The following is a 20,044-nucleotide window of genomic DNA, read 5'->3' as shown; positions in this document are numbered from 1 at the left end:
TTACACAGAACAAAAAAAACAAGAAAGAATGCAAATAAAGAATGCAAATAAATAAATGAAAACAACCCAATGAATTGTATTCTGTATTTTCTGCTGTCTGTATACATATTTAAGCAAATATATCTCTTATCTATTTATTCCTTTCCTACACATATATCCACGGGTTATATATATCCTCAATATATTCACAAAATATACAAGAGAAAAAAATAATGGTACTTGTTTCCTAGCACGGGTCCCATCGCATACCAAAACTTAAGGTATGCGATGGGACCCGACCGACCCGATTCTAGGGTTTTTAAGACGTTCCCATACAATTTTAAAATCGCGTTGCATCGCATGCCATTATAATGCCATGCGATGCAATGCGATTATGCCCGATTTCACATTGTACAGCCACCCTGATGACTGATTACAATGTTAAATGCCCCCCAGACCCGATTTGTAATTGTATACCCACCATAATGGTTAATTAGTATGTCAAATGCCCCCCCATTGTTCACGCCACAATAAACGCCAACCCGAAGCGTGGCGAGCGCAGCGGTACGCATCCTCCGACCTTTTCATACCCCCACTATCCACGTTGGCTTTGAGTTGATTGTATATAGTGGGGCGAGCGCAGCGAGGGGACGTGTAATACATGTGAAGTAATGCGTGTCCCCTCGCCGGGCTCGCCACGCTTCGGGCTTGCTGCGCTAGCCTCACTATATAAAATCAACTCCACGCCGACGTGGATAGTGGGGGTATGAAAAGGTCGGAGGACGCGTACCACCGCTCCTCGTAGGCTCGCTGCGCTCGCCATGCTTCGGGTTGGCATTTATCGTGGTGCAGCATTAACAATGGGGGGGGGGCATTTGACATAGTAATTACCCATCAGGGTGGGTATACAATTAAAAATCGGGTCTGGGGGGGCATTTAACAAAGGAATAAGCCATCAGGGTGGCTGTATAATTAAAAATCACAGACCCGATGCCATACAATGTTAATCGGTGGCGCCGTGCTAGGAAACAAGTACCAAAATAATAGATATATGTATCATTTTATAACCCAAACCAGCAATGTACCATCAAACAATTCAAAGTATTGTGTTGTACTGGGGGAGCGTGGTTTTCCTGCTCCCTTAGCGGCACTACGCTAATTGCATACAGCGTCCGTGGTGAGTGCCTGAGCAGGGGGACTGAATGTGACTGCTGAGGAGTCGCCGTGGATCCCAGCATAAGTCAGCGGGGATCGACGTGGTGCTGGGCCGGAGGAGGGTAAGTATAGACCAGCCAGTGGGGATATTAAGCAGTGTGTTTTTTTAGGGCTCCAGAGCCAATTGCGTAGTTTACGTAGCCAGCATAGTGCTGTACTGGTATTCTGAATACACCACTACGTAATGGGTGCCCTGATAATACACAAGTACTGAAGGATATTTGTCTAAATCTGATTCATGGGGTAGTATATTCCGGTGATCCCAGGATCTGATTCCACTGCTCATTGGACAGGGACCCTAAGTATATTTCCCATTTCAATCTGAGTTTAACAATTTGCTCCAGTATAGATTTATCATTAATAACTACATATGTAGCAGATATCTTTCCCCTCTGTCCCAGGTTCAGTAACATTTTTCAGCACGTCGCAACTGATAATATCGATATAGAGCAGTATTAGGGACCCCGAAAATATATTTTTTATTGTTGAAAGAACCTGAACCCGTCTTCACAGTATATCTGACCTACTGATAGTACTCACAGAGTAATCCAAATATTATCCTCAGATAATTTAAACATTTCTGGATATGCATTATTAAACCATAGCGGGGTACTTTCATCTTGATCAGCCCAATCATAAAATGTATGAGCAAATTGCCAGACCGTTAAAGCTTGACGAAGCAAAAGTTTAACTGATGATACGCCTGAAAGTAAAAAATTGTAGTGGAGAGAAGGAAAAAGTAGGGGAACAGTCCACCTGCTCAGCTAAAAAAATGACCATTGTTGGATCCACCGTTCCCTTCACCCATTCAGACAGATGCGCCAGTTGTGAGGCCACATAATACAGTCGCAGATTGGGGAGTCCCAAACCTCCCGATGACTGGGCCTTATACAGGGTTTTAATAGCAATTCTAGCTGTACCATTATTCCAAATAAAGGATCATTTCTCTTTCAATGGTCCTGGTGACACAGCTTCACATTGGGCTGTAGGATGGTCCGCAGGAGCCAGGCACCTATCCTAAAGCTTTTAGAAAGGTAGGTTCCTCCCATTGCATCCCAGAATCCTCAGTTCGTGTTAGGTGCCCATCGGAGTGGGTGTTATACTGAAGAGGCTGCTGCGCAGCTGAAGATTAGAGATAGGTGTTTTTTATTTTCTTAATTTTGCACTTATAGGTAGGACGCAGTGCTGAGGATTCTCACAGAATCCTCACACTGCCAGCGCTGTATGAGCTGACAGCAGTGGTGCAAGTAGGAAAAATGTCTTAGTGGTACTGTGCCGCGCGCCGAAGGCGCGCGGCGAAAAATGGGCGTGGTCAGGGGTGTGACCAGGGGCGTGGTCATATGACACTAGGGGGAGTGGCTGGAATATTGCACGCCAAAGGCACACGGCCAAAGTTTACACAGGAATGCCTGTTACGCGTCACACACCCAATACATATGACCCATACCATAATGCCCGTTACACATTATTCCCCACACCATAATGCTCATTACACCGCACAACTGATGCCCATTACTAATAGGCCCACACAGTGCCAGATATGCCCCCACAGTGCCCCAGTGCCAGATATATGCCCCCACAATGCCACACATATGCCCCCAGTGCCAGATATGCCCCCACAGTGCCACACATATGCCCCCAGTGCCAGATATTCCCCCACAGTGCCACACATATGCCCACAGTGCCACCCATATGCCTCCAGTGCCAGATATGCCCCCACAGTGCCACACATATGCCCCCATTGCCACATATGCCCCCACAGTGCCACACATATGCCCCCAGTGCCACATATGCCCCCACAGTGCCACACATATGCCCCCAGTGCCACATATGCCCCCACAGTGACACACATATGCCCCCAGTGCCACATATGCCCCCACAGTGCCACACATATGCTTACAGTGCCAGATATGCCCCCAGTGCCACACATATGCCCCCAGTGCCACACATATGCCCCCACAGTGCCCCACATATGCCCCTAGTGCCAGATATATGCCCCCACAGTGCCCCACATATGCCCCTAGTGCCAGATATATGCCCCCACAGTGCCACACATATGCCCCCAGTGCCAGATATGCCCCCAGTGCCAGATATAATATGCCCCCACAGTGCCACACATAAATGCCCCCACAGCAGCACAACTCACCAGTGCTGGCTGTGTCCGGGGCAGTCAGGTCCTCTCCCCCCTATAGTCCCCCGCTGTTCTGCTTCCTGAATCCCTGGGGAGGGGAGGGAAGGGAGCGCATCTCCCGACTCTTCTGCCTATCTCGCGGGCTGGCTCCTGATTGGCTGCCAGCCCGCGAGCGCTGATTGGCTGTCGCCTGACAGCCTGGTCTGAGTGACACAGGGAGGGGAGGGAGAGAAGCGCAATGCGCTCCCCTCCCCTCCGCTCCGAAAGCAATCAGCTGTGGCGGGGCGGCGAAAACCACGCCCCCCGCCACTTACATATGCGCGCATGCGCATTAAACACTTGGGGGCAGATTTGTTATGGCGGTACGGGGTACCGGCAGTATTTCTTTTAATGGTACGCCGTACCACCCCGTACCGCCATACTTGCAGCGCTGGCTGACAGAAGCGCGTCCTGTCAGCTCCCTGCGCACAGAGGAGACACTGACAGCTTCTATTAAGGAGACACTGACAGCTTCTATTAAGAAGCTGCCTGGGCTCCGGAGCGCACTGAACCGGCTTCACGCAGGTGAGGTTCATGGGGGATGGGCGCTCCGTTATGGCGGCGGCCATTTTATGCGGAGCTTACAAGCTGAGCTCCTTATTGAAAAAGACAGCAGCTTGTCGCAGGACGATTCCAAGTGGTCCCCATGCGAAGGGGAGACACTAGGAATGAGGAGATCAAACAGTGGGACCCGCTACTGGGGGTAGTTTGGCGCCAAAACTCCACGGACCCCGCAACAGCAGGGACAGTTGGTCTCTTCCCTCACTCTGCTTGGCGCTGCTTTGGGAGATGCTGACTGCGGAGCTGAAGCGCTGTTTTCTGGCTGAGTGGTGGATTTCCTGGGCATCGCTACCCCCTTCATCTGCAGGAGAATTCCGGAGCTTCAGACAGATAAGTGGCTGTGATATACATTGACTCTGTATATAACGCCTGTCAGTTTGCACTGTGTGAAAATACTTTATCATGTCAGAGCAACAGTCTGTAACTTTGGGGGAGGGAGCCCTATTTACATTGAGCACGTGCAGTGTTTGTGCACTTCAAATATCCCCTGAACAGATGGCCAAGGGGGGATTGTGCCTTGCTTGCGTAGCTGTGAGACCGATGGGCAGTGAACCCCAGAGGGTAGAGCAGACAGAGCCTGCGTGGGCTAGTGCCCTGGGCAGGTCAGTGAATGCCTTAGTGCAATTGTTTGACAAACAGAAATGTTGGGGTATCTTCCCCTAAACCTATGTCATCTTCTCAACAGTCCTCGGGCTCCTTGCCTCTGACTCAAGCAGATCCTGGTCTGTTGCAGGTGATGCAGGACACTGCTAAGGGTATCAGCAGGTTTAATGCTCTGCTGGATAGATTTGACAATGATTCCGAGGGGACTCCTAGACCGTCTTATTCGGTCCCTTTGCTGCCTGTGGATTCAGGGGAGGAAGGAGAGTGCACCTCAGATATTCACTGGGAGCAGGGTGATGATATTGAGGATACCTCAACCCCTGTGGTGGAGGATTTGATTGCTGCTGTTAAGCAGGCCTTGAATTTGTCTGAAGAAGACAAGACTCCGTTTAAAGGGGTGTTTAAGAGGCAACGTAGAGAGGCTGTTAACTTCCCGGCAGATGATGGTTTACAGGATCTTTTAGAAGGGGCTTGGAAAACGCCTGATAAGAGGCTCCAAAGAGGAGGTGCGTCCTTTTGAGGCCAGTCTTTTAGGCGTAAATTCCAGTCCAGTAAAGGAAAAGCCCCAAAATCTCGCTTCGGCTCTTTCCATAAGAAACTGAGCACCAAAGGTGATGAAAAGCCCTCGGCATGACTGCCTGGGGAATCCCCATCTGTCTTCAGAGTAGGGGGTCGTCTTTTAAGGTTTCGGTAAGCTTGGGCCTTGTTGGATCAGGATCCTTGGATGTTAGACATTGTCTCTAAGGGATACGAGATCCCTTTCAGGGGTCTTCCTCCGAGAAGATTCTTACCCACACCACTCCCAAAGGAGTCACGACTCCGAACTGCTCTTTTGGGGGGGGGGGGGGGCTCAGTCGCTTCTAGAAAAAGGAGTGGTAATCCCGGTACCACGGGAGGAATGGAAAATAGGCTTTTATTCCATTCTGTTTTTAGTGTCCAAACCAGATGGAACCTTCAGACCCATCCTGAATCTGAAGTCATTAAATCTTCACCTGTGGGGGGATCACTTCAAGATGGAGTCTCTGCGGTCTGTGCTTCTCAGCCTAGACCAGGGAGAATTTGTGGCGTCCATGGACATCCAGGACGCATATTTACATGTCCCAATTCACCTGAAGCATCAGGTTTGCAATCGGGGACCGACATTTTCAATTCCAGGCGCTGCCCTTTGGACTGGTTAAGGCTCCACTACCGACACCAGTCTCAGGGGCTGGGGGGCAGTAGTCCTGGACCTGAGGCTTCAGGGCCTGTGGACTGCAGTGGAGTCAGCTGTCCCGATAAACATCCTGGAGCTTCGGGCTGTTTGGAAGGCCTTATCCCTGGCGGAAGAAAGACTGAGAGGCCTCCCCATAAGGATTCAGTCGGACAACGCCACGGCTGTGGCATATCTGAATCATCAGGGCGGCACACGCAGCATGCTGGCTATGAGGGAGGTGTCGTGGATTCTATTGTGGGCGGAGCAGAATGTTCCAGCCTTATCGGCAATATTCATACCAGGTGTAAGGAATGTGGAGGCCGATTTCTTGAGCAGGGAAGAGCTGCTAGAAGGGAAATGGACGTTGAATTCACAGATCTTCCAGCAGATTGCATCTCGGTGGGGGCTCCCGGAGGTGGATTTAATGGCGTCCAGGTTCAACCATCAACCAAATCCTTTTCCAGGACTAGGGATCCTCTGGCGTCAGCTGTGGATGCAATGACCGTACCCTGGACAGGGAATCTGGCATACATTTTTCCACCATTCCCGATGATTGCCAGGGTTCTGAAGAGGATCAGATACCAAGAGATTTCAGTAATACTGATAGCTCCAGATTGGCCAAGGAGGTCTTGGTACTCGAGTGATTGGAGACTATCAGTAGAGTCGTGGCGTCTACCTCTAAGGCCAGACCTACTAAGTCAAGGGCCGTTTTTTCATCAGGACTTAGCTCGGCTAACTTTGACGGCTTGGCTATTGAAACCGCCATTTTAAAGAACAAAGGATTTTCTGAAGCGGTTGTGAATACTATGATCAAGGCTAGAAAGTCGGTGTCTTCGGCTAACTACTACAGGGTCTGGAAGACATATATTAGATGGTGTGAGCGCCAGAAGTCTCATACGTTCAGAGTCCGGCTATCTAAGTTGCTTGAATTCCTTCAAGATGGAATTTCTTCAGAGCTGAGTCTCCAGTCTCTTAAAGTCCAGATATCGGCACTGTCGATTTTCTTTCAGAAAAGGGTGGCTGTGCTCCCGGAGGTGCAAACCTTTCTTCAGGGAGTAACTAGATTAAAACCACCATACAAACAACCGGTGGCACCCTGGGATTTGTCTCTGGTGTTGGAGATACTTCAAAAGCCTCCTTTTGAACCATTAAGGTCGGCTGACCTCAAGTTTTTCATTTGGAAGTTAGTGTTTTTGTGTGCTGTTTCCTTTGTAAAGGGGGTTTCGGAGTTGGGAGCATTGTCTTGTAAGCCTCCCTTCTTAATCTTTCATGATGATAAGGCTGTTCTGAGAACAGTACCCCAGTTTTTGCCGAAAGTGGTTTCGGCTTTCCATTTAAATCAGGATATTGTTCTTCCTGTGTTTCAACCCCCAGAGGGTTCCAAGAAAAGGGACAAATTGAGGAATTTGGATGTGGTGCGCGCCTTGCGCATTTATATGGACAGTTAAAGTTTTTCAGAAGACAGATACTTTACTGGTTTTATATGATGTATACAAGATAGGCTGGCCCGCTTCAAAACAGACCATTGCCAGGTGGTTGAGATCAGTTATTGCGTTTGTATATACTAAGGTTGGTAGGCCTGTACCAGCCAGAATAAACGCACATACCACCAGGTCTGTTGCCACCTCTTGGGCGGTTCGCCATGGAACTACGGCTGAGCAAGTATGCAGGGCTGCCACTTGGTCATCTGTTCACACTTTTGCCAAATTCTACAGGTTCCACGAGTTCGCGTTGGAGGACGCATCATTTGGGCGAGCAGTGATGAGAGCTGCAGACCTCCCAATGGACCGTCCCAATGTGAAGCTGTGTCACTAGGACCATTGAAAGAGAAAAAGGGATTTTTGTAAGAACTTACCGTTCGAATCCCTTTCTCTGATATGGTCCTGGTGACACAGCGATCCCTCCCTTACGCTCAGTAAGTATTGCCGTTTTCATGATGTATCGTGTTATGATGGTAAAATTTAAGTTTCTGCATATGATATGTTCAGGCGTTTGTACTGAGTTGATGTATTCCAGTGGCTTTGGAAAGTTGAACTGAGGATTCTGGGATGCAGTGGGAGGAGCCTACCTCTCTAAAGCTTTGGTATAGGTGCCTGGCTCCTGTGGACCCTCCTACATCCCAATGTGAAGCTATGTCACCAGGACCATATCAGAGAAAGGGATTTGAATGGTAAGTTCTTAAAAAAATCCCTTTATGGTGTCTCTGACCTATGTAGGGGTTACTTATTTATAAAACTCTACGTTGCTCAGCTGTAGGATCCCTTCCCGTGGAGGACCGTTGTTCCACATTTTGTTTGGTTTCCCATTGTACGGGTTTTAGTTAGCTTTACTCTTGTCTGCTCCAGAGGTGGTGGGCATCTTGTTACCTTGCAAATTCCTGGTGACACCGGGGTTGGGGTGAACCTAATTTACCCCTTTGAATGTGGCTACTATAGGTGAAGTCTTAGCGCTGCTGCCTATAACCTTTGGAGTCAGGTGTGGTGCTGTGGCCCGGTGTGGTGCTGTGGTCAGTCTCCTTCTGTATTTGTACACGGGTACTCCCCAGAGTACTAACACTAAGGTAGCCAGTACCCCATTCTGGTATCCGGAACAGCTGTCTTAGGTGGTCTGCACCCTATCCCGCCACCAGAAATAGCTGCTGAATGTAGACTACACTTTGCCCAGCAGCCACAATGGCTAAGGTGGTCTGCACCCTATTCTGCTACCTTAAGTGGCTGGCTAAGGTGGTCTGCTCCCTATTCTGGTGCCTTGAATGGTTGGCTAAGGTGATCTGCAAAGCTGGGCAGTTAGACTCCGTGCCCTCACCAAGGAGTTTAGCTAAGTCTCACGGCCAGAGAGTTTATGCATAGGTCCTACATCCTACCCGCCAAGCTTCCAGCACCATAAGTGCAGCCCGTCCGGGGACCGCAGCCTGTCACTGATCCACAACAACCATCCGATGTGACATTGGCTAAGGTGGTCTGCTCCCTATTTTGGTACCTTGAATGGTTGGCTAAGGTGGTCTGCTCCCTACTCTGGTACCTAGAATGGTTGGCAAGTCGGACTGAAGAAGAAAGATGACTCTTTATTGGGACACTTCTTTATAAAATGTATTATTTTTATTGATATACGTTAAAATCTATATTCCTACACTATACTTCCGCGCTTAATTGCCACCCAATAGCAACTATATAATTAATAATTGCACTACTAGATACCTGTTTTAAAGAGTGAAAAGATAATGACATCAAACAATAGTGAATCAAGAATATTTATTGGTACTTGTTTTCTAGCACGGTGCCACAGATTTTGATCAAAGTGCATCTTATCGCATTGCATGCAATATAGCGGCATGCGATTTTTAATTGTACAAGCACAATGATGGGTGCTTACAATGTTAAATGCACCCCCATTGTCAACGCCCCCCCATTATCAATGCCAACCCTAAGCGCAGTGAGCCCGCGAGGGGCGGCAGTACTCGTCCTCCGACCTTTTCATAACCCCACTATCCACGTCGGAGCGGAGTTGATTTTAGATAGTGTGGCGAGCGCAGCGAGCCACCGTGCCAGAAGCGTGGCGAGGGGACATGGATTACTTTCCATGTAATCCACGTCCCCTCGCGGGGCTCACCACGCTTCGGTATGAAAAGGTCGGAGGACGCGTAACGCTGCCCCTCGTGGGCTCGCTGTGCTTGCCACGCTTCGGGTTGGCGTTGATAGTGGGGGTGTCGTTGACAATGGGGGTGCATTTAACATTGTAAGCACCCATCATTGTGCTTGTACAATTAAAAATTGCATCACATGCCATTTGCTGGCATGCGATGCTATGCGATATTTCATTGTACAAGCACTCCTGTTAATTTAACGGGAATATCGCATCGCATACCATCACATACCACTCAATACGGATGGTATGCGATGGGCGCCCTGTTAGGAAACAAGTACCTATTTATTTGTATCAGCTGTGATAGCCAATGATCTCACTTTGGGAGTTTATCACATCCCTTGTGGCATTAATCTTGTACAGATTTTTTGGTACTTGTTTCCTAGCACGGCCACAATCGCGGCCATCGGGGGTAATTTTTAGTGGCCTGCGACGCGACCGACGCGATGCCCCCGATTTTTCCATTGAAATGCATTGAAAACAGTGAAAAATCGGGTCAGACGCGTCGTGTGCACCTAAAAATGCTTAAATGGTCCAGACGCGATGCCCACGATTTCCCCATAGGGAACATTGTTAAATGCCTCAATTTACCCGCGATGACCACGATTTCCCATAGGAAACGTTAAATGTATCAATTTACCCAAATCAGCATAGGGAAGAATGGTAAATGGGCCAGAAACCCCAAAAAAACCCACAGAGCAGTGGAATGTCCCCCCAAAAGTAGTTGACGCCACCCCGCCATCAACGTGAACCCGAAGCGTGGCGAGCGCAGCGAGCCCGCGAGGGGCGGCGGTACGCGTCCTCCGACCTTTTCATGCCCTACTATCCACGTCGGCGTGGAGTTGAGAATAGAATAGTGTGGCGAGCGCAGCGAGCCCGAAGCGTGGCGAGCGCAGCGAGTCCCGCGAGGGGACGCGGATACCTTCACAGGTAAACGCGTCCCTTCGCGGGCTTCCCAGGTGTCCGCGTCGCCATGGACACTTGGGAAGCCCGCAATGGGACGCGTATAACTGTGAAGGTATCCGCGTCCCCTCGCGGGGCGCGCTGCGCTCGCCACGCTTCGGGCTCGGTGGCTCGCTGCGCTCGCCACACTATTTTATTCTCAACTCCACGCCGACGTGGATAGTAGGGCATGAAAAGGTCGGAGGACGCGTACCGCTGCGCTCGCCACGCTTCGGGTTCACGTTGATCGCGGGGTGGCGTATAGTACTTTTGGGTGGACATTTTTATGTTCAGGGGTGTTTTTGGCCCATTTACCATTGTTCCCTATGATAATTTGGGTAAATTGAGCCATTTCACATTGTTTCCTATGGGAAATCGTGGTCATCGCGGGTAAATTGAGCCATTTAACATTGTTCTCTATGGGGAAATCGCGGGCATCGCGTCTGGCCCATCGCACCCGATTTTTTTAGCGGCCGCGATGCCCGTGATGGCCCCGATTTTACCCCCGATGACCGCGATTATGATCGTTGTGGCCGTGCTAGGAAACAAGTACCGATTTTTTATATAAGTGATATATTAACAAACATTGGGGCAGATGTACGAAGGGTCGTTATGGGGGAGAAGAGGTATCAGCGCACGTTATGTGCACTGATACCGCTTCTCCCCCATGTATGAAGCAGCCAGCGTGCGGTACAGGACAGAGGCGCTATCCTATGATAGCAGGCCGGATGTATGCCCAGTGCAGCCGGCCGGGGGACAGGAGACAGCGCATCGGTGTAAACTGATGCGCTGTCTCCAGGAGGGGACATCGCCGGAGGGGGGGGGGTTAGCGCTCCCCCGCTTCGGCGATCTTGTCGGTCTCCCCTCCTCCTCGCTAATGAGGCGAAGCAGGAAGTATTATAGCTATAATACATCTGCCCCATTACGTGAAACATCAAATTAAATATAAATGTTAAAAATTGACAAAGATATTATTCTGGGTCTGGGTGACTGTCTCAGGCTGATAGCCACAATGTTAATGGAATACTCATTCAGGAAAATATTGTGTGTGTGTATATATATATAAACACACACACACACACTGCCGACAACGCACAGATTTACATATTATTACACAGAGGGAGAAGATTACGCCTCAAATTGTTCCTGCTCTCCTGCCATGTGTCTCAAGGACAGTGAACGGACTGGATGAGGGCACAATTAAATAGAGGCTTATTAGCAGCAGTAGAAGGAAGATATGGGGATCTGCTGTTGAGGTCCAGTGCCAGGTTTCTAACCAGTTTAGAATAACCCAGCGCAGGGGGTCAAACTAGGACTGACCAACAATGAGAGTCCCCTAGTGGGGTAAAGTAGATAGCCAAGGTAAAGTTTATATAATAAATCCCCTAATGGGGTAAGATAGGCAGTAGATAGCCAAAGTATAATTCCAATAAACAATATGTCTTAATAGATGGTAAGCTATTCAGTTCTATCTTATTCAGATGTACTCTAGCACTCCATGGTGATGTATATCTTATACAGATTCCCCCCAACTCTTTCCTGTATCCCAAAGTGCGGACATCAGTTTAGGTACTACTGATTAAATGCTCTTATATTTCTCAATTTATAGATAACATTAAATAACATCCTCATATTTCTCTAAATAAATATGCACTGTGTCCATTTAAATACTTGCTCCTCGATGACGGATGTATATAGAAAACCGGGGGTAATGGACTTAGTAAATGTGTACTTAGCTTTCTAATGAGCCGTAATCAGATCATATGTGACTCTGGTTTCCATCTGGTGTAGTCCCCCAGACTCTGGCCACGCGTTTCACCGGTACGAAGGCTTAAACACCAGTGAGGGGGACGTGTTGGGTCTCCTTTATTTGTACGAATCTACAAGCTACCAGGTTAGGTGCTTCGGGTTTCGGCGGCACCTCCCTGCATTATTGTGATACGTCTTACTTTAGGTCTGTCTGGTATCAATGGCAAATCAGGGCTGTGGAAGTTCCTTCCGCTCTGTATGATGAGACAATAGCGTAACTCTCTCCTAGGGGCTGACGGCTTCATGTCCGCTCCTACATTGACGGAGTGCATCATCTGACCGGTCACCTAGCAAATTTGAAAGTATATGTGACGCTCCGTTTCTCCATAGCAACAGAGAGCGTCATTATTTTCTTGTGTGAATGGGTGCTGTTTTCTCTCCCAGGTTACGTGCGGCGTCTCTTACATTATTCAAATGTGTGAGACGCACGTCTATTATTCATGCCAGCAAATAGCGCATTTCTTATATATTTATATTTTAAAGGGATTTTTGTAAGAACTTACCGTTCGAATCCCTTTCTCTGATATGGTCCTGGTGACACAGCTCAACACTGGGATGTAGGAGGGTCCGAAGGAGCCAGGCACCTATCCTAAAGCTTTAGAGGGTAGGCTCCTCCCCTACTGCATCCCTGGACTCTTCAGTTCAACTTTCAAAGCCACTGGAATACATAAACTCAGTACAAACGCCTGCACATATTATATGCACATTTTATAACAGAAACTGTTAACTTTTAACCATTTTAACATGAACATCATGAAATTCTGGCATACTTACTGAGCGTAAGGGAGGGATCGCTGTGTCACCAGGACCATATCAGAGAAAGGGATTCGAACGGTAAGTTCTTACAAAAATCCCTTTTTCTCTTTCAATGGTCCTGGTGACACAGCTCAACACTGGGACGTTCCAGAGCCGGTCCTTTGGGAGGGTACGCTCAGGTCTGCAGCTCTCAGCACTGCTCGCCCGAATGATGCGTCCTCCGACGCGAACTCATGGAACCTATAGAATTTGGCAAATGTGTGAACAGATGACCAAGTGGCAGCTCTGCAAACCTGCTCCGCTGTGGCCCCATGTCGGACCGCCCAAGAGGTAGCAACTGACCTGGTGGTATGCGCATTAATTCTGGCCGGTACAGGCCTACCCACTTTGGTGTATGCAAAAGCTATCACAGATCGCAACCACCTAGCAATGGTCTGCTTAGATGCAGGCCAACCAATTTTATGTACGTCATACAATACCAATAAAGTGTCAGTCTTTCTAACACTCTTCACTCTGTCCACATATATGCGTAAGGCACGCACAACATCCAAAGTCTTCAACTTGTCCCTTTTCTTGGAACCCTCTGGGGGTTGAAACACAGGTAGAACTATCTCCTGATTTAAATGGAAGGCAGAGACTACCTTCGGTAAAAATTGCGGCACTGTTCTCAGAACAGCCCTGTCATCGTGAAAGATTAAGAAGGGAGATTTGCATGACAAGGCTCCCAACTCAGACACCCTCTTAGCAGATGCTACTGCTAACAAAAACACTAACTTCCACGTGAGAAACTTAAAGTCAGCCGACCTCAAAGGCTCAAAAGGTGCCTTCTGAAGGCAATCCAAAACCAGTGACAGGTCCCAAGGTGCTACTGGTTGCTTGTAAGGGGGTTTCAGTTTGGATACCCCTTGTAAAAAAGTTTGAATCTCCGGTAAAATGGCAATTCTTTTTTGAAAATAGATGGACAAGGCCGAAATCTGCACCTTCAACGACTGAAGGCTTAGGCCCGAAGAAAATCCATCTTGTAAAAAATCCAACATTTTTGATAATTTGAAGTGAGATGTGTGAGCTTTTTGCCTCTCACACCATCTAATATAAGTCTTCCAGACTCTATAATAATTTGCAGAAGAAACAGCCTTTCTGGCTTTTATCATAGTCTGCACTACTGCGTCAGAAAATCCTTTCTTTTTCAAAATGGCGGTTTCAATAACCAAGCCGTCAAAATCAATCGATCGGAATCCAGATGATTGAATGGGCCTTGTCTTAACAGGTCTGGTCTCAGAGGTAGACGCCATGAATCCACTGATAACCTCTGAAGCCTCGAATACCAAGACCTCCTTGGCCAATCTGGGGCCACAAGGATCACCGGGACCTTCTGGTCCTGTACCCTCTTTAACAGTCTTGCTAACATCGGAATAGGAGGGAATGCATAAAGAAGATCTCCCTGCCAATGGGTAGTCATGGCATCCACTGCCTCTGCTAGCGGATCTCTCGTTCTGGCATAGAACCTGGGCACCTGATGGTTGAACCTGGATGCCATTAGGTCCAAATCCGGAGTTCCCCACATTGCAGTGATCTGGTGAAACACCTGAGGGTGTAGGCTCCATTCTCCTTCCTTGAGCTCCTCCCTGCTCAGGAAGTCTGCTTCTATATTCTCCACTCCTGGAATGAATATAGCCGATACTGCAGGAACATTCTGTTCCGCCCATAGAAAGATTCTGGACACCTCCCACATGGCCAATCTGCTGCGTGTACCTCCCTGGTGATTCAGATACGCCACAGCTGTGGCATTGTCGGTCTGAATCCTCAAGGGGGAGTTCCTTAACCTGTCTCCCGCCAAGGAAATCACTTTCCAGACAGCTCTCAGCTCCAACATGTTGATTGGCAACGCTGATTCCTCTGCCGTCCACAGGCCCTGCAGCCTGAGATCCAGGGCTACTGCCCCCCAGCCCCTGAGACTGGCATCGGTAGTTACTATCAACCAGTCCCAGGTCTGTAATGACCGACCCCACTGAAGGGAATCTACCTCTGTCCACCATTTCAAGGAGTCCCGAGTGTCTGCGGACAGCACTATCAACTCCGTCTTCATGGTCAAAGTGTTTCCTGACCAGGCTGACAAAATGTTCCATTGGAATACTCGAGAGTGGAACCTGGCAAATTGAAGCGTTTCGAATGACGCCACCATTTTCCCCAGGAGTTTGAGGCACCTCCATACTGACAAGCTCGGAGCACTGAGGATCTCCTGAACTAGATTGACCAGGTCCCTGGCCTTTATCTCCGGGAGGAATACCCGATGGAGATGGGTATCCAGTATGACTCCCAAGAACTGGATCCTCTGTGATGGTACCAACTGAGATTTTTGTAAGTTTAAAATCCAGCCGTGAGCCTGCAAAAAACTGATGGCCTCTTTTAAATGACTTTGAAGCAGTGTTGCTGATTCTGCTTTGAACAGGAGATCGTCCAAATAGGGTATTACTGTGATTCCCCTGAGCCTCAGCACTGCCGCCATCACAGACATTATTTTTGTAAATACCCTTGGCGCGGTTGCTAGGCCAAAGGGTAACGCCCGGAACTGTAAATGCAGGTCTCCTATGGCAAATCTCAACAGCATCTGATGTTCCGGGTGAATGGGAACGTGCAGATATGCGTCCTGGACATCCATGGACGCCAGAAATTCTCCCTGGTCCAGACTCAGGAGTACAGTTCTCAAAGACTCCATTTTGAAATGGTCTACCCAAAGGTGAACATTTAAGGACTTCAAATTTAGTATTGGTCTGAAAGACCCGTCTGGTTTGGGCACCAGGAACAGCGTGGAGTAAAATCCTTTCTTCCACTCTGCCCTGGGAACCGGGACTACCACCCCTTTTTCCAAAAGGGAATGAACCGCTCTCATAAGAGCTGTGCGCAGGAGCGCCTGCTTTGGTATGGGTGTGGGGATGAACCTCTTTGGAGTCCGCCCTCTGAAAGGGATTTTGTAACCCTGGGTAATAATCTCTAAGACCCAGGTATCCTGGTCTAGAGAAGCCCAAGCGTCTCTGAAGTGTGTAAGACGCCCCCCCACCTTTATCCCTGCCGGGCTGATCCCCTGGCAGTCATGCGGAGGGTTTTTTCCTCTCCTTTAGAGGCAGGCTTCTTATTGAAAGAGCCAAACTTGGACCTTTGGGATTTGCCCCTGGAGTTCTGGAACTTTCCCCTGAACGATTGTCCCCGAAAGGACGCACCACCTCTAGGGGAGGGCCGAAAGGACGGCCTAAAAGCAGCAAATCTGGATGACTGCTTTGTTGAGGAGGCCGGCAGAAACGTACTCTTGCCGCCTGTGGCTTGTTTTATAATCTCCTCAAGCTCAGAACCAAAAAGTAACTTTCCCTTGAAAGCTAACATTTCTAAGGCCTTTTTGGACTCATTGTCCGCTTCCCAGGCCTTAAGCCAGAGTACCCTCCTGGCATTTATGGAGACTGTGGATACTCTGGTAGCCATTTTAAGAGCTTCCTCCTCTGCTTCCACCGCATATTCTGCAGCGGCCTTAATCTTTTCTGCTACCAGCAAAGCACCGTGGTCAGCCTGCAGCATGGTGCATAGCTCACCAGCCCACTCTATAATGGCCTTAGAGACCCAGGCTGAAGCAATAAGGGGACGCAGGGTAAACCCCACCCCTTCAAAAATAGCCTTGAGGTTTCCCTCTAGCTTTTTATCCACAGCATCTTTAAAAGCTGCACCACCCTGTACAGGTAATACCGTAGCTTTTGATAAGCGTGCCACAGAAGCATCCACAACAGGCACCTTTTCCCAGAGTTCAGAATGAGACTCCGGCATGGGGTACAGACTAAGGAATCTTTTAGGCATCTGTAGCCTCTTATCTGGGGTTTTCCAAGCCCCTTCCAATAGTTCCTGTAACCCCTCATCTGAGGGAAAAGTAACAGCCTCCTTTCGCTGTCGCTTAAAAACACCCTTAACAGGGGTCTTATCCTCAACAGACAGTTTTAACGCCTGTTTTACAGCCACAATAAGATCCTCTATACCAGCAGCAGAGGTCTCTTCAAAATCATCACCCTGGTCCCAGGGTGTGTCAGTATACTCTCCTTCCTCTTCCTCTAACACATTAGGCATAGCATAAGACCTTTTAGGGGTCCCTGTAACCTCATCCATTTTGTCCAGTATTTCACTGAATCTGTTGATCCCCTTAGCAGTATCCTGCATCACCTGAATAAGTGCAGGATCTGCCTGGGTAAGAGGTAAGGAGCCAGACGACTGCTGAGATGATGGCATAGGTCTCTGTGATTCTACCAGCACATCACTCTGCCTGTCCAGAAGCTGCACCAAAGCGTTTACCGACCTGCCTAGGGCACTGGCCCACGCAGGTTCACTCTGCTCTCCCCTATGGTGTTCACTGCCCATGGGTCTCACATCAGCGCAAGTAATACATAAGCCCCCCTTGGCCATCTGCTCAGGGACAAACTTTTGTGTGCAAACATTGCACGCGCTCAGTGCACTAAGGACTCCCTCCCCCAAAACCACAGCCTGATGCTCAGACATGATGCAAGTGAAGCGTATATATATATATCTCAATATACACAGTGCAAACAATTGTACAAGCGTTTATACAAAGTCAATGCACCCAATCACTTAGCTGTCTGTAGGTTTCAACTGCGGGGAAGCGATGCCCAGGAAATCCAAGTCACTCTGCCAGGATCAATAAGCCAGCTCAGCTCCGCTGCAAGCGTTCTGAAAGGCGCCAAAGTCAGAGTGAAGGAAGAGACCAAAGTCCCTGCTGCTGCGGGGTCCGTGACCTTTTGGCGCCAACCACCCCCAGCTAGCCGCTCCTTAGGTAGGATTTCCTTGTTCCAGTATCTCCCCCTCAAATGGGGACCACTTGGAACATGCCTGTCACAGCGCTGCTGTCCTCTCAGTCAGGAGCTCAGCGTGTAAGCTCCGCATAAAATGGCCGCCGCCATCACGGAGCGCCTGTCCCCCATGATCCCCACCTAAATGTGGAGCCGGTTTCAGGCTACTCCGGAGCCCAGGCAGCCTCTTAATAGAGGCTGTAAGCGCAGCACAGGGAGACCAGACAGAGTCTACCCTGTGCACAGAGAGCTGACAGGACGCGCTTCTGTCAGCTCCTGCTGCGCTAGCAGTGTGAGGATTCACTATGAAAATCCTCACACTGTGCCTACCTAGCTAGGGTAATAGTTAATAAAATAATAAAAAAACCCTAACTACTCTAATTCTTCGGCTGCTCCTGCAGCCCTTTAGAATAGCACCCACTCCAGTGGGCACCTAACACGAACTGAAGAGTCCAGGGATGCAGTAGGGGAGGAGCCTACCCTCTAAAGCTTTAGGATAGGTGCCTGGCTCCTTCGGACCCTCCTACATCCCAGTGTTGAGCTGTGTCACCAGGACCATTGAAAGAGAAATACATTTATATTTATTTTAATGGTTGGCTAAAGTGGTCTGCTCCCTATTCTGGTACCTTGAATGGTTGGGTATGGTGGTCTGCTCCCTATTCTGCGCTAAGGTGGTCTGCTCCCTACTCTGGTACCTTGAATGGTTGGCTAAGGTGGTCTGCGCCCTATACTGGTACCTTGAATGGTTGGCTAAGGTGGTCTGCTCCCTATTCTGGTACCTTGAATGGTTGGGTATGGTGGTCTGCTCCCTATTCTGCGCTAAGGTGGTCTGCTCCCTACTCTGGTACCTTGAATGGTTGGCTAAGGTGGTCTGCGCCCTATTCTGGTACCTTGAATGGTTGGCTAAGGTGGTCTGCTCCCTATTCTGGTACCTTGAATGGTTGGCTAAGGTGGTCTGCGCCCTACTCTGGTACCTTGAATGGTTGGCTAAGGTGGTCTGCGTCCTACTCTGGTACCTTGAATGGTTGGCTAAGGTGGTCTGCGCCCTACTCTCGTACCTTGAATGGTTGGCTAAGGTGGTCTGCGCCCTATACTGGTACCTTGACTGGTTGGCTAAGGTGGTCTGCTCCCTACTCTGGTACCTTGAATGGTTGGCTAAGGTGGTCTGCGCCCTATTCTGGTACCTTGAATGGTTGGCTAAGGTGGTCTGCTCCCTACTCTGGTACCTTGAATGGTTGGCTAAGGTGGTCTGCGCCCTATACTGGTACCTTGAATGGTTGGCTAAGGTGGTCTGCGCCCTACTCTGCGCTAAGGTGGTCTGCGCCCTATACTGGTACCTTGACTGGTTGGCTAAGGTGGTCTGCTCCCTACTCTGGTACCTTGAATGGTTGGCTAAGGTGGTCTGCGCCCTACTCTGGTACCTTGAATGGTTGGCTAAGGTGGTCTGCGCCCTACTCTGCGCTAAGGTGGTCTGCTCCCTATTCTGGTACCTTGAATGGTTGGGTATGGTGGTCTGCTCCCTACTCTGGTACCTTGAATGGTTGGCTAAGGTGGTCTGCACCCTATACTGGTACCTTGAATGGTTGGCTAAGGTGGTCTGCGCCCTACTCTGCGCTAAGGTGGTCTGCTCCCTATTCTGGTACCTTGAATGGTTGGCTATGGTGGTCTGCTCCCTACTCTGGTACCTTGAATGGTTGGCTAAGGTGGTCTGCACCCTATACTGGTACCTTGAATGGTTGGGTATGGTGGTCTGCGCCCTATACTGGTACCTTGACTGGTTGGCTAAGGTGGTCTGCGCCCTACTCTGCGCTAAGGTGGTCTACTCCCTATTCTGGTACCTTGAATGGTTGGCTAAGGTGGTCGGCGCCCTACTCTGCGCTAAGGTGGTCGGCGCCCTACTCTGCGCTAAGGTGGTCTGCTCCCTATTCTGGTACCTTGAATGGTTGGGTATGGTGGTCTGCGCCCTACTCTGGTACCCTGAATGGTTAGCTAAGGTGGTCTGCTCCCTATTCTGGTACCTAGAATGGTTGGCTAAGGTGGTCTGTGCCCTACTCTGCGTTAAGGTGGTCTGCTCCCTATTCTGGTACCTTGAATGGTTAGGTAAGGTGGTCTGCACCCTATTCTGGTACCTTGAATGGTTGGTAAGGTGGTCTGCGCCCTACTCTGCGCTAAGGTGGTCTGCACCCTATTCTGGTACCTTGAATGGTTGGTAAGGTGGTCTGCTCCCTATTCTCGTATCCGGAACACCTGGTGAAGGTGGTTTGCTCATCATTCTAGCATCTGAAACAGCTATGGCGGTCTGCATCCTGTTCCAACACACAGAACAGCTAACTAAGG

The 20,044-nt window shown here is 49.2% G+C and overlaps 1 protein-coding gene across 1 annotated transcript in view; it reads left to right on the top strand.

Moving 5' to 3' along the window:
• Positions 1 to 20,044, top strand: part of LOC146007442 (uncharacterized) — a 50,393-nt gene that overhangs the window by 16,111 nt on the left and 14,238 nt on the right. Inside the window, exons 3-5 of the mRNA XM_083145791.1 lie at positions 4,611 to 5,034; positions 5,786 to 6,202; positions 6,441 to 6,596. Of these exons, the coding sequence (XP_083001917.1) occupies positions 4,611 to 5,034; positions 5,786 to 6,202; positions 6,441 to 6,596 (997 nt within the window). The remainder of the gene's footprint in view (positions 1 to 4,610; positions 5,035 to 5,785; positions 6,203 to 6,440; positions 6,597 to 20,044) is intronic.

Source organism: Crinia signifera, chromosome 6 (assembly GCF_055691185.1).
Source record: "Crinia signifera chromosome 6, ASM5569118v1, whole genome shotgun sequence".
NCBI classification, from domain to species: domain Eukaryota; kingdom Metazoa; phylum Chordata; class Amphibia; order Anura; family Myobatrachidae; genus Crinia; species Crinia signifera.
Note: the sequence above shows the minus strand (reverse complement) of the source record. Positions and strands in the feature narration are given on the sequence as shown.